This window comes from Mauremys mutica, chromosome 11 (assembly GCF_020497125.1).
Source record: "Mauremys mutica isolate MM-2020 ecotype Southern chromosome 11, ASM2049712v1, whole genome shotgun sequence".
Classification (NCBI taxonomy): domain Eukaryota; kingdom Metazoa; phylum Chordata; order Testudines; family Geoemydidae; genus Mauremys; species Mauremys mutica.
The window spans coordinates 54,403,230-54,416,780 of record NC_059082.1 but is presented as its reverse complement, the minus strand read 5'-3'; the positions used below and the strand labels follow the sequence as shown (position 1 = coordinate 54,416,780).

Here is a 13,551-nt window from a genome sequence, read left to right as displayed (position 1 = left end):
AGCCCTGGGCTCTGAGCCCCACCATCCAGGGCTGAAGCCTCAGCAACTTAGCTTTGTGGGGCCACCCTGTGGCACGGGGCCCCAGGCATCTGCCCTGCTTGCTACCCCCCAGCGCTGGCCCTGCCTTTTATATGTGGAAAAACAGTTGTGGCCCAGCTGGGCCATGAAGTTTTTATACCATGGGGGGGGGGGACGGACGGACGGACGGACGCAGGGGCTCAGAAAGGAAGGTTGAGAAGCCCTGCTGTTCTGGGAGGCACCTCAAGGCAGCCCACTGATGAGAGGCATCAGAGCAAAGGGGAAAATGGCAAAGTCATTGACCCAGGATAAACGTGAAACAAACTGCTTAGGATGGAGCCACTCTGAGACGCTAGTGATAACTGAGGCATCAGAAAGGCTCGAGCTAGACACACGAGTGTGACAGCAGCAGCTCCCGGGGCCAGGGTGCAGCACAGGGGGTGACTACACACTGACAGCGAGTTTGGGAAGGTGGCTGAATTAGATTCACTTCCTGGGTAAATTACCTTCCCGACAGCCAGGCCTCCGACCACTGACAGAATGACCCCGCAGACTTTGATCACCAAGGTCTGGAAAACAAGGAGAGAGTCCCTGATTAGCACAGGAGAGAGAGCAAGTCATGAGGCAGTCACTCTCAGCACCAGGCTGATGAGAGACACGCAGAGAGCTCCAAAACAGACACAGCTGCTCCCTGCAATCCAGGTACCTGGGAGAGAGCAAAGGGGAAGATGGGGTTACAGCCTCTTTCCCCTGGAAATCACACTCACAAGGCAATAGGTGAGGTGGGTAGCTAGCAAGCTAGCAGTGATAGCAGCACGAGCCAGTGATGCCAAAGAGTTCTTTGGCTCTTGTCTATGGCTTGCTATTTCACTGCTGCAGCTGCAACATCTAAACTTCTGCTGCAGCAGCCTCTCTCCAGCGCGGAGCGCCAGCTCTCTGGAGGAACAGCAGGGCAGGAGTTACGGTCATTACAGAGGATTGGGCAGTCCAGTAACTGCCCCCCCTGCATCCAGGAGTTAGCAAGTACTCGCAGCACCAGCTTCCCCCATGCGCCTGCTGGAGCCCTGCTGAGTGCTCAGATCCAACCCAGGGGAGCCGTTTTACTTTGCAAAGCTCTGCTGTGTGAGAGACCTCATGGCTAACTCTGAGCCCCTGGGGTGCTTTGTAGGGCCTGCAGACCGGAAAAAACCACCTTTAGACAACATTCCCATTGCCAACGGGTGCACGCGATGACTGACTGCCACTGGAAGGGAGCGGGTGGGAGAGCAGCAGCCTACGCTGGGCTGAGAGCACAGGAGGCTACAAGACACAAGCATGCACACGCACCCCCCGGGTACGGTCAGTACCAGCAGTGATACGGCAGTTACCTAGCGCTTCGCCCCAGACGGCCCCGAAGGGATCTGCACTGGCGTGTTTATTAGACAGAGCCCCAGGGAGGTGAAGGGACTTGCCCAAGATGAGTCACGAAGCTGGACAGGATGGCGACCGCTGGGGTCATGAGCTGGTGACTCAGGCCAGTTTCCTCCCCCTCAGAAGATGCCACTATCAGCTGCAGATGGGAGGCCAAGGGACGTCCTCGCAGAGCTGGGACAGGAGTGCACGTCCAGGACGAGCGCGGGGAGCTGGCAGCGCACGAGGGCACTGGCATGGTGTGGAGGCAGACCAGGCTGGTGAATGCCAGAGGGGGGAGTCCTAGCTCCTGCATGCTGCCAGCCTCTTGGTCTGCCTTACCACGCTGGTGTGGGGGAGGGACGATGGGGCATGGGACTGCCAAGTGCACTCGCACCAAAACCCAGTGTCTTACCTTGAGGCGGACGACATGAGGAACCTTCACGCCATTGAGGTAGCACTTAATCTGGGGAATCCCGCTGCCGGCAGCTACAGGCTAGAAGCACATGGAGAGTTTGTTAGCATCAGCCCTTACACAGTGGCTTCCGTCATCCCAGACGGCAGCAAGGGCCGGAGGCCACTCCCTGACTATTTCAGCACCCTATCCCCGGCAAGGGGGAAAACATGACAGCTATTTTGGGGCAGTCTGCGCCTTGCTTCCTGTACGGATCATACCCCGTCCCCCCACCCCCGACAGCTGGCCAGGCATGTTCCAGAGGCAAGGCCCCGTCTAGCCAGCCGCTCCTTCCCTGGAGTGGGACTTGCAATCAGCCCCCTGAATCTCAGGGAGAGATTATTCCTCTGGCATTGTCTCTATTGTGCTTTTACGGGTAACTTGTTAGGTGTCCTCAAGCAAAACCCGATTGGCTGAGACTAGTCAGACCTGCCAGGAGTACTGAAGCAGGGTAGACTGAATCGATTCATAGGAGACGAGGTGGTTCCCCTCTTCAGAAGCAACTAGGGAATAGGCCGTGCCCCGGGAGACGTTCTCCAGAAACCAACTCCAAGGAGAGGACGACTATACTGAAACCACTGCAGCCAGCTCAGCAGATCCTCTGGTGGAGGGGCTGAACGGGAGCAGGGCCGCAGCAGGGTTTATATTTGCCTGGCTTCCTTTAATTCTATAGAAAGAGCCGAGTGCTTTGACGGGAGAGCGACGGCCTAGCTGAAAGCGAGAGCTCCTGCTAGACCAAGCTGCTGTTCAATGCTACTTGGGAATTAACACTCAGCCGGCAGCCGGACTGCCCCAAGAGCACGGGCCAGCACACGTCAGCACTGAGTAACAGCCGCAGCACCATGCATAGTCCAGGTTATTCCGGACCTGCTCCAAAAGGGGAGGGTGTGACAAGGAGCAAAGCTGGCTGCCTCTTTCGGGGGGCCTATGAGTGCCGTGTGACCCTCTATTTCTGCACCCGTTCTGCCTCATGGCTAAAGGCCCTGCCCCCCCTTTAGACAGGGCAGGACGTTTATCTTCAACTTCCTCACTGCAGACAGGTCTAGCACACCAGCCAAGTCAGACTCCACTGTGCTTTAAGGTACCGTTACCCTGATTCCCCACTGGAGATGCTGCTCATCTGCCTTGTTACTGTGATTTGTTCCCTTCATTTCACAATAACTCCCCAATTACAGGCCCCCTCCGGACAGGCAGCAGTTTAAGGGGGCTGCTGTGTGCTTGTCTCAGAAGCGCATTGTTCTGCCTAGAGCTTTTCATCCTTAAACACGTGGACATGCAGGAAATGTAGAGACTGGCCAAGACCAGAACTAGTGTAAACGGGTGCAGGTCAACTCATGTCAGGGGAGCTGCACCATCTCCCCAGCTGAGGATCTGGTCCAGTGGGCAAACCGTTACCGTCAGCGTTCCCAAAAGCTCCCTCCTTAACCCCTCACCTCCCTGTGCTCTGACCATTGGCTGTGCTCCTTCTACCGGCCGTGTTGGATGCTGTTACCTACGGTTGTGCGCATGTAGCAAATAAAGGATCACGCTGGAAAGAGACAGTGCCTCGCTTACGACTGCCGGACGAAGGTAGAGCCCTTCAGGAAAAATCCTTGCCTGGCAGTAGTAAAACAACTCCGTCCCTGTGCTAATCCACAGAGGAATTATGGTTATAAATAACATTTGAAATAACAAAACAACCCTGAGCTTTATAATTTTTGCATTTTCGTTCCCTCTTAGAAAAAACACTGGATCTCCAGCCGGCATAATCCTCCTCCAATGTAATCTCATCAATCTCCTCTCATGCCCATGGCAGCTGTGTGTCTGCTTTACCAGAAATTTGAGCACTACCTGCAGTAAAGAATTTTTGAGGCCCAGATGATTTGTGAAGCCACCTGCTCCAGCAGGGGGAGCAGAGCACAGACAGGCAAATGCAGGCAAAGAAACTGCAAGTGACTTCCCACTCCCCCAAGTAGGGGGATTTTACTAGAATGTTTAACTGGCTGTTGAGTCTGCATCTTTCACTGCAGAACTGATGCAGGGGGAAGTGAGCAAACCAACCTGCCCACAGCTGGTTCTTAACTCTTACCTCTATGAAAGCGACAATAACGGATCCAACCATCACCACGCTCGAGTTCAGAATGGCCCAAAGTAACAGGGAGAAGGACAGCCCCCCCTTCTCGGTGAACTTGTCAATATCTGGGAGGGACAGTCAAGAACCTCAAATATCACCAGTTGGAGAACCCGCCTCCTCCCCCCATTGCCACTGCACCATCTCACGGGAGACAGCCGCACACTGCAAGGCAAACACATACACACAAAGCAGCACATCTTTCAAGGAAGTGTTTAAACAACTTCCCTGACAAGTGTCATGCAATACAGCAGTAAATTCTGACCACCCGGTGATTCAGTTTGCGAACACGCTAATGCACCTTTAATTTGAACACATCACAAGGGAAAGTGCAGGCTCCAGGCATCAAAGAGTTAAAGGATTTTCACACTGCACCAAGCCTGGTGAAGAAGCTTTTAATACAGAAAGCAGGTGACTTGGCTGGTGTGTTTCTGCTGTATTTTCACCAGTGCTAATTCTTGAGCTCTCCCCTCTGCCGGTCATCTTCTCCCCAGCTGAGTGGTGCAGGGAGCCAGATGCTTGAGCTCTGGCATTGCTGGGTGTTGCACCAACAGGGACTGGGATATCTCCGATTCAGCCGGATTTTAGCCCTTCACTTTAAGGCCAAAGCGAGAGACCATGATGCACCGGTGCGGGGCTGGGACAACAGCTGAAGTGTAGTGTGACTATGCAGAGTCACTAACAAGGCCGTGGTGGGACTCCTTGTTTATGCTCTCAATGACCCACCAGCCAGTTTGTTCTATCTGAACGAGAAGGTTTTCCCTAACTGCCAGGGCCTGCTCTCGAGGAGCGGAGAATCGAGCTGGGTTCTTGCCTTTTCAAAGTGTTTAGGCCACGTTATACAGCAACTTTCATCCTGAAGAGTCCCAGAGTGGATCTGCCTGCTTCGCCAAGTAGCTGCTACAACAACTCCTGGAGGGCCCAACTGAGACGGGGCAGCCCACAGTGCTGGGTGCCATAAGGACAGAAAAGAGGCAGTCCCTGCCCGGAAGCGCTCACAGCCCAATGAGTAGCCATGGCCTGCCACGGGGTTAGGTAACTGGGTATTACACTACTCTGTTGAAGATGCGTGAGGTCAGTTAGGCCGCAGTTCTTCCCGCCCCCCTCCGACCAGGGACAGAAGACCGCGGGGTGAAGAATGCTGGCACGGGTTTTAAATTACAATAGCTCCAGTTTTTGGACATTTCAGTCAATAGCACGGCAGCTCCAGCGCTAAGCACACGGGGCTGGTCTGCAGAGCAAGGGGCTGCCGTTTTGCAGAGCAGAACTGCTCTCTGACCATGAATCGCTTTAGTAAGCAGCAAACATGATAGGAATCAATTGTGCAGAACATCTGAAAGGTACCCATGGTAGGCTGGACTATCTATTCTGAGGGAGTAATGGAGTTGACCCATCCTTACTCTCCAGGTAGCAGCCAGGAATCAATCACATTATTCCGTCAGGCACCTCTCTGCCTTTGACAAATCCCATCAGGGTTGGGAGCCCCTCAGCAGGCCTGTCTGTTATGGGAAACCTCGCTTCTCGGGAGCTAATGAGACAGGACTCACAGCACACTGGACTCCTTATGGTACGGCCACTGTGAGATCAAACCTCCCCTCCTGACACGGATCACATGTGCATCCACTACTCTTGGCCCAGGGCATTCACAGATCTAACCAAAGATTCAGCTTACTCCACAGACAGAGTTCTTGCAGGGTTAGTTCACTCAGTGCCAACACACACACACACGACCCTACACAGACATTTCCTTTGGGAGTTCCCTGGTGGGTAAATTCCTCTGCTCACTTCTGTGCTGACGGCCCCTTGTTCCATCGCCCAGAGAGCACTGCAATACCCTGTCCGCACCTGCCCCACATCACTTGCTCTCCCAGCTGCGGCACAGCCGAAGGATACTGTCTTTCACGACTCTGAACTTCAGCCCAGCCAGTTTCTCCACCACGATGTCAATGAAGCAGGCAACGAGGCCAGTGAGAATCCCAATCATGGCACAGATGACCCAGCGCTTGATCTCCACCGTTCGGAACGCCTGTGAGAGAGAGATCAGACTCCTGTACCCCAGGACCTCGGCTGCTCCTGAGCACAGCATGCTCTAGCTATCCAAACACACCCACAAGGTGAAGGATGGTGTCATGCACCTTAACACACACACACCCCTTCCCCAAGAAACGCGACTTACTCAGTAGTGCCGTTCCCATAGTGATTTAGTTCTGCACAAAGTACTCAGGGCAGGGCAGCTCCCAGAGAAAAGCTGATCAGATACATGCCCTCTTCTGATACTGGACAATTACAGCCTGGAAGGGTTTTATTTATTCTTTTGAACATTACAAGCTCTGGTCTGTTCTACTCTTTTTCCTGGCAGTCTGGTGACAGCTGGTAGGATTATACCCGATTCACTGAAGGGGAAAGGATTTTCATTCAGACCGTTGAAAACGGTCTGTGTTCACTAAACTGGTATTAACAAAGACGTTTTCTCTCCCAAGCGTTCCTTGGATGTTTGAGCTGAAGAGTCGACACTCCAGTCCCTTCGCTTACAGGATTAGAACTGCGTTCCTGCACAGGATGTTTCTAAGGATGTACCATCGACTCATGGAACAGCATCATCATAGAAATGCAATGGGATAGAAACTATGATGGCCAGAAGGTTGAGAGTGGGTCTTCCCTAGGAGTGCGGGCAGGAGCTACTCTGCAGCACTGCGCCCTACTTATCAGCCGGTACCATAGCGCATCCTGTTTTGACACTTATCTCCTCAACATCCTCTGTGGTGGAGGCTGATGCAAAGACGTGGTTTTGCCTTTCTGCAGTACCCTTATCCTTACTTCTGTCACTCCCCGGGGGGCCAGCAGACCCCCGCTCACTCTGGCAGGTTTCCTTGCTGAAATACTTAAAAGACTTTCTTGTTCTTCCCTGTTTGGCTATTTGCTCTTCCAATGGCCTTAGGCCTCCTCACACATCCCCAGCCATGGCACATGCTCCTTCCTGTTGGTTTCAAGGTCTTGTCTGGGAGGAGACCTGGTTTGGATCTTGAGGCATTTAGCCACGCTACCTGGCCTTCCTGCTTTCATTTTTGTTAGGGGGAGTCGCCTTCTGGGACGGCAACAGTAGCATCCCCGCGCAGTGACTGCAGAATTTAATGTCACCACTTTGGATGTTAGGGCCTTTGGATCAGCTTCCTTCCTTAAAATCCCCCTTGCTGACAGAGGGTCCCACGCCAGGTCTCCCCCAAGCAAGCTGGCATTAATTAGGCCATGGTCACAGCTAGAAGTGGCCCCAAACTTAGCGGAGTGGGCTCATGAGCTAAGTGAGCAGAGTCTCTCCTCTTGGGGGGCCTGGGGCAAGCTGTTCCCAGAAGCAATGGGTTATGCTGCTGAGAAGCCGCATCTCTGACCATTGGCCCACAGTGACATTTGACCAGTTTCCACAGGGGTGGCTAGAGTCTCGGCAGGGCTCAGGCTGGCAGGCCGGTGCTATGGGCACAGCCAGACTCACCGTGTGGTTGATCCGCCTCTCCTCCTCCAAGAACAGCTGGTTTTCGCAGTTGTCGTAGTCCAGGCTCTAGATTAAGGGAGCGGGAAATGCTTTCACTGGGTAACACAGCAGGGGATTCAGCTCTGCTCCACCCCTTCCCAACGAAACCTACTTCACCCCCACTGTGCTCATGCCCCCAGTCCCAGCACTCTTCTCCGCTGAAACCCGCCCACACTGTCTGGAACCCCACAGATTACTCTGGAGACTGGTGTCCTGCTGTCCCGCAGGGACTTTCCTGCCCTGCAGCACCAGAACAGCCTCAGTGCTGAGGTTTTCCATGCACCAGGTTATAACCCCTCAACCCCACTGCCTCCTCCCCCACCCAGCACCACTCGTTCGCTGGCTTGAGCGCCACCAGTTTTCAAATCTGTATGAACCAGAATCTTCTAATCCCAACTAACTAGATGTCACCTGGGGTGCCTACCTCATACTTGAGTGAGAGCAGCTTCTCGTTGTGAGGAATCTCACTGGGAAACTGGTTAGTGGCCTCCGTTTCCTGGGGGAGGCAAAGATCAGGCGTTAGATCAGCCAAGACATTGCCTCAAAGCAGGGCTGCTGGAGTTTGTCATTTGCAGCAGCTACCCCCAAGCTGCAGCCCCAGCTACTCTTCCGAAGGACCAGCTGGGGTGCTCGCAGCACGCGTGCTTGCTGGCGGCATCAACAGGTCGCATCGCTGGCTTTCACGCAGCTCCCGCTACCAACTTCTGCAAGGAAGCTTTCACAAAGACAACGGGGGGGTTTGTTCACTGCTAGGGGCTTCAGGCAGAGACAGGGGTAGGACAGCATCTGCTCTGGCTGTTCACGCCAGTGTCCTAGATGTCACCATGAAGCAGCCTCTTTACAGCTGTTGACTCTGATGGGCTATAAACAGAGTCTACTTAATGAAGCAGGACACACCACTGCCTCAGGCACTGAGAGTCCTGCGCAGAGAGCTGGGAACGCAGCGCAGATGCTGTCTGATCCCGGGGGATTTCCTGCAGAACTAAAGAGGACGGGACTGGCTCCGCATGAGCGTACCAATACCAACACCACTCTGCCCACGGAGCTATGAGAACGGCCTCGACGCCACAGCCAGAAACACCCTCCAGGATGGGTGAGCTGACAGCTTTTATTGCTCAACTCATCAGGCAGAGGGGGACCCCTGCTGTACCTCCCCCCAGTCGCCCATTAAGCACAGGGGAAATGTGAGTTAAACCCCTCGGTAGCAAGGCAACTCCGTAATGAGACGCCCTTAACCCAGGAAGGCAGAGGGGGAACTTTTCAAATGCTCAGCACCAAAGCCACCCCTGGTGTGGTGAGATTCGAGGCTGGACGCCCTGTGGCAGGGAAGGGCACTCCCTCCTCTCTACAACGCCGCCTGCCCCTAGCCGCCGCACGCTGGGAAGGGCGGCACGTTGGATGTGGAGGTGCTACAGCTACTCCAACATACTCCTTTGCCCAGAATATGGAGGTGGTAAGGGAGCTGCACTATTATAGCTACACATTCATAGCAATTGATGCAGCCTGGTCCCTCAGGAGTGTTTCTTAGGAACAGTTCAAGCCTTTAGCGTCGTCGTTTGTTCAGGTCTCAGTGACCGAGACCTTTGCCTGAGATACTTATGCGAGCGAAGTCTGGAGGGGTCACTGGTGATGTTTGGCACAGGGCAGGCACATTCCCAGGGCAAGGAAAGTCTCCCTCCACCTCAGAGCAAAGCAGGCTCCCAATTAGAGTGCCCACTGGGAAGGGGAGATCTGCTTTAGCTGGGGAACAAGGGGGCAAGAGGAAACAGAGCAGCCGGATGATATGCTTCCAAGGACTCTGACACCCCTGGCAAGTTACCAACGGTGTGCAAAGCAGTTTTCATGGAAATGGTCATTGTTCCCAGGCACTGAGATCTGGGGGGATTCAGGAGCAGACGCTTGAACTCCATTTGCTTCAGAGGGTTTGGAGAAAAGTCAGGCAGGAAAGCACAAAGAAGTGGGGAGGGATAGCTCAATGGTTTGAGCATTGCCCTGCTAAACCCAGGGTTTTGAGTTCAATCCTTGAGGGGGCCACTTAGGGATCTGGGGCAAAAATCAGTACTTGGTCCTGCTAGTGAAGGCAGGGGGCTGGACTCAATGACCTTCCAAGGTCCCTTCCAGTTCTAGGAGATAGGTATAGCTCCAATTTTTTTCGTTGATACAGCGATTGCGTGCATAGGGAAGGGGTGGGGTCCATTTACCAGTGCTCCACTGTTGTCCTGGGCCCTACAGATCCCCACAGAGCGCACAGCAGGGAGCACGGGGCTGCAGAGAGCAAGAAATTGCTACCTCATAGGGGAACCGTAGCTCTGTTACTCTGATCCTCCTGCCTGCCCCATTTGTTACATTCACTTGTATCCTGCCTCTAGGGAGTTTGCAAGTGCTGCCGGGCAGGGACAGGTGTTGGTACAGTATCTAGTACAACTGGGCCCAGATGTCAGGTGAGGACCAGCAATACAACTAATAAGAGAGTGACCAAGGCCCTTCTACAGGACAAGAGAATGGCTATGAGGCAGCCTTAGTCCGAAGTGAAGACAGAACGTGTGTCCTAGTTCATACCACTGCAGCTAGAAAGACAAAAGGGTTTGAGCGTCAGATCACTGTAGCTCAGCAAACCTGAACACCAGTGAGTCTAGAGGCACTTCAGGCTCCAGTAGCAGTGTGAACACAATCCACCCACTCCTGCTCCCCAGGCCTGCTCACAGTGGCTCCCACTCAGAGGTGCCACGTGAAATGGTGCATAAGGGTTACTCTAGATCGATCTCCCTGAGGGCCAGCCCCACCCTCTGGGGTATGTGCGGTTCTGGAGGAGCTTGGGGGCAGCTTATGAAGGGGTAGGGGATGGGGGACACTTCTCTGGCCCATGGGATCTGACTGGTGAGAGACAGAGAGCGCAGAATCCATCTGGAGAATAGAGATTCAGCCACTGGTGACAGGGCTTCTCCCACGACATAGGGTTACGCCTGCCAGAAAGGAATGACCACTCAGTGCCCACTCAGCCTGTCCACTCTTCAGGCAGGGCCCCTGGTCCTGTGGTGTCTGTGAGGGACCTCATTTGGCGCCACCGTAACACAAACAAACAGCAACCCAACGGAAATGGAGGGGGAAGCCCAGGAGCTGAGGGAGGCAAAAGTCAGATACAGGATGTGAGAGGGGAAGGGAAACCAGGCGAGCACCCACTGCTCTGAGAGGAGACATAATAACTGTGATCCCAGAGGGGCTTGGACGGACCATGGCCTCCCAGCCAGGGCTTGGGTGCCTCTTGTCCCTAGAGGGCTGTTTTCCCATTAGCAGGGTATGTTCTGAACCGGATTTCCACCCCCAGGCCCAGGATCGGCCCCTCACAAAGGTGAAGCCGGGGGCAGGAATTTTCCATGAGAATCCAGTCACACAGAGCATCCCCCCAGCACAATGGGCCCCAAAGCCCAATCCTGGCACCCCAGTGCCCATCCCCTGCCCTCCACATGGACTCCAGTTTCCGGACTAACAGGTTGATAGGACCAGGCTTGGAGGACAATGGTCAGCAGACAGCTGAATGCCCCCTTCATAGAATATTAGGGTTGGAAGGGACCTCAGGAGGTCATCTAGTCCAACCCCCTGCTCAAAGCAGGACCAATCCCCAGATTTTTACCCCAGTTCCCCAAATGGCCCCCTCAGGGATTGAACTCACAACCCTGGGTTTAGCAGGCCAATGCTCAAGCCACTGAGCTATCCCCCACCCCCCAAATGGAAAGTACATGTCGGAGGGGAGGGGGAGATCCACCTATGGAAGGGACCTTCTGCATATACACCCGGGGGATGCTCTGAGCCAGAGGATGCGGCTCTTGCCTGTGGCTCTTGCTTGGGGGCAAAGCTGCAAGGACACACTGAAGAGAACACAAGACCATGGCTCAGCAGTGGGGAATAGGGAGGTTAGCGAGTGAGAGGGGAGTGCAGGAGGCTGACCACGTCCGGGGGTGACAGCATGGCACGTGAATGGCCTGTCCAGCAGCAGCCCTACAATCCAGAGATCTGGGTCAGACAGCAAAAGTGAGTTTTCCATGGAGCCGGATTGGAGCTCCAGCCTCGGGTGCTCTCTGACCAGCCGTGAGCTCCTCTCCCACGCAGTTGTGCTCACCATTCGGTCCAACTCGGTAATGCCACGCATGGGCACCAAGTGCGACTTCCATCCCCTTCTTTGGGACACCCCCTCCCCCATTACGCATACCCGTCGAGTGAGTGCTCCGAACAGAGCCCGGAGCACCGGCTGTGGCCACGTGGGAGCTCAGAGGGGGTATGGGCAGGGAGGGAGGGAGTCAAAGACACAGACTAATTTCTCCAAGACACGTCGTCCGCTGACCCCAAGTTTTCCAAGAGGCGCCTCCTGGGGCAGGGGCTCACACAAGATAGTTTCCAGGAAGAAGTAGGCAGCTGGTTTTGGTGGGGAAGAGGAAGAAGTTAGGCAGACTTATAATGGAAAGACAGACCCTTGGCAATGGGTTTGCCTCCCACGGCCCATGCTGCTGCTTTGCGAGGAGCCATCTGCTGCAGCCTGGCCTTGGTTACCAGGAAGGGGAACGTTTGCTCCTTTCTGTGCCACTCACCAGTTCGCGTACATCATCGTCGAGATCCACACTGCTCAGCTTCCCGAGGCGTAGAAAGGGTAAATGGGTAATCTGACAGGAGAATGGAAAACTAGGTCAATGCACAAATAGTCCACATGGCCACAGGTCAGCAAGCCCTGACACTAGAAGGGAGACATCTGGGTGCCCCCGCTTTGCCCTCCTGACTCTCATACGCAAGGGGGGCAGGGCAGGGAGGGAAGTGAGGTTGATAGCTGCCTGCCCTCAAGTTCATGCCGCACTCAGCCCAGCTGGGGCATCCCGTGCTCTAGGTCAACGGCGGCCAAATGCAGGACCCAGGCCTAATGCAACCCATGGAGTTCTATATTGACAGGGGCCACTAGTTTGTGATGCAGAAGCCACGCCAGTCAAGATGGAAGTCGGTACACCAGGTTCTGGACTTGCCTCAAAGTGACCACATGGCAGCTGCAACCTGCTCTGGCTTAGGCAAGTTGGTTGCAACCCTTTGGTGGGCAAAGTTTGGTCATCCCAGGGCTAGGCTCACTTAGCCAGCGGTGACAGGCCCAGGAGGCAATTTGAAGCCCTGTCAGCAGCTGTTACTAATACTATTAACAAGAGTCTACCCTTGCAAGAGGCTGGATAAATTACTCCCCTCCACAAGCCAAATGCTCCTCGGCTGTGTTTGCTGGAGGAACAACTGAGCTGCTTTTGGGTCATTTCCTTGCATCATGGATAAAGCTCTGCAGACGAGCCCGGAGCTGGAAATGGCCCACTTGCTGCAGCAAGGGGGCGTTCAATTTTACACTGCACCGTATCATGCTGTGAAAGGGTCTCTCTGAGGCCCGGAGGGGTTACCTCCTGTGCACGCTTCTTGATAGTGAGCTCTCGGCCTGTCTCATGGAGCAGAAAAGAGCATGCTGCCATTGGCAGCAACCAACCCACCAGCCAGCCGGCGAGGCCCAGAGAGTTAGGGGCCATCTGTCTGGATCTCTCATGATACCTAGAGCCCAGCACGAAGGGGCTGATCTTAGCTAGGGCCTCTCCCTCCATGCGACCTTTCATTCGCCTATTGCAGCCAGTCTCCTAACCCACACCACTGCCAGAATGCTGCCCAAGCACAGGGACAGAAGCTGGGAGTTGCTCTTTACTGTGTACGGGGCTGGACACCCCTTGTTCCACTCCCAGCAAGACTGCAAGGCCCTCTGCAGCCAGACTTGGAGACTTCCTGGTTAAATCCCAGGGTAAATCCAGCAGTCCCCCTAGAGATCAGAGGCAGGAGCAGCACAAGGGAGGGATGCTGGAGCTATGTCACCTCCAGCTCCTTTCCCTGGAGCTCGGGCAAGAGGAGCTGTCACCTGAGGCTTCAGCCAGCTCCAGCCAGGCAGGAGGCACTGCTCTCTGCCTGCTTTGGGGGACACCTTGCATCAGTTGCGACAAAGCAGCTCCCCTGTGCTGCACTGAGCTGGCCCAGTGAACTGGGGCCAGCACACCT

The 13,551-nt window shown here is 54.7% G+C and overlaps 1 protein-coding gene across 1 annotated transcript in view; it reads right to left on the bottom strand.

Annotated features, from left to right (window-relative positions):
- Nucleotides 1-13,551, bottom strand: part of CLCN7 (chloride voltage-gated channel 7) — a 56,027-nt gene that overhangs the window by 21,685 nt on the left and 20,791 nt on the right. The window contains exons 2-8 of the mRNA XM_044979349.1: nucleotides 12,081-12,152; nucleotides 7,922-7,993; nucleotides 7,459-7,524; nucleotides 5,865-5,997; nucleotides 3,930-4,039; nucleotides 1,823-1,903; nucleotides 525-587 (exon numbers count right to left, since the gene is read on the bottom strand). Of these exons, the coding sequence (XP_044835284.1) occupies nucleotides 525-587; nucleotides 1,823-1,903; nucleotides 3,930-4,039; nucleotides 5,865-5,997; nucleotides 7,459-7,524; nucleotides 7,922-7,993; nucleotides 12,081-12,152 (597 nt within the window). The remainder of the gene's footprint in view (nucleotides 1-524; nucleotides 588-1,822; nucleotides 1,904-3,929; nucleotides 4,040-5,864; nucleotides 5,998-7,458; nucleotides 7,525-7,921; nucleotides 7,994-12,080; nucleotides 12,153-13,551) is intronic.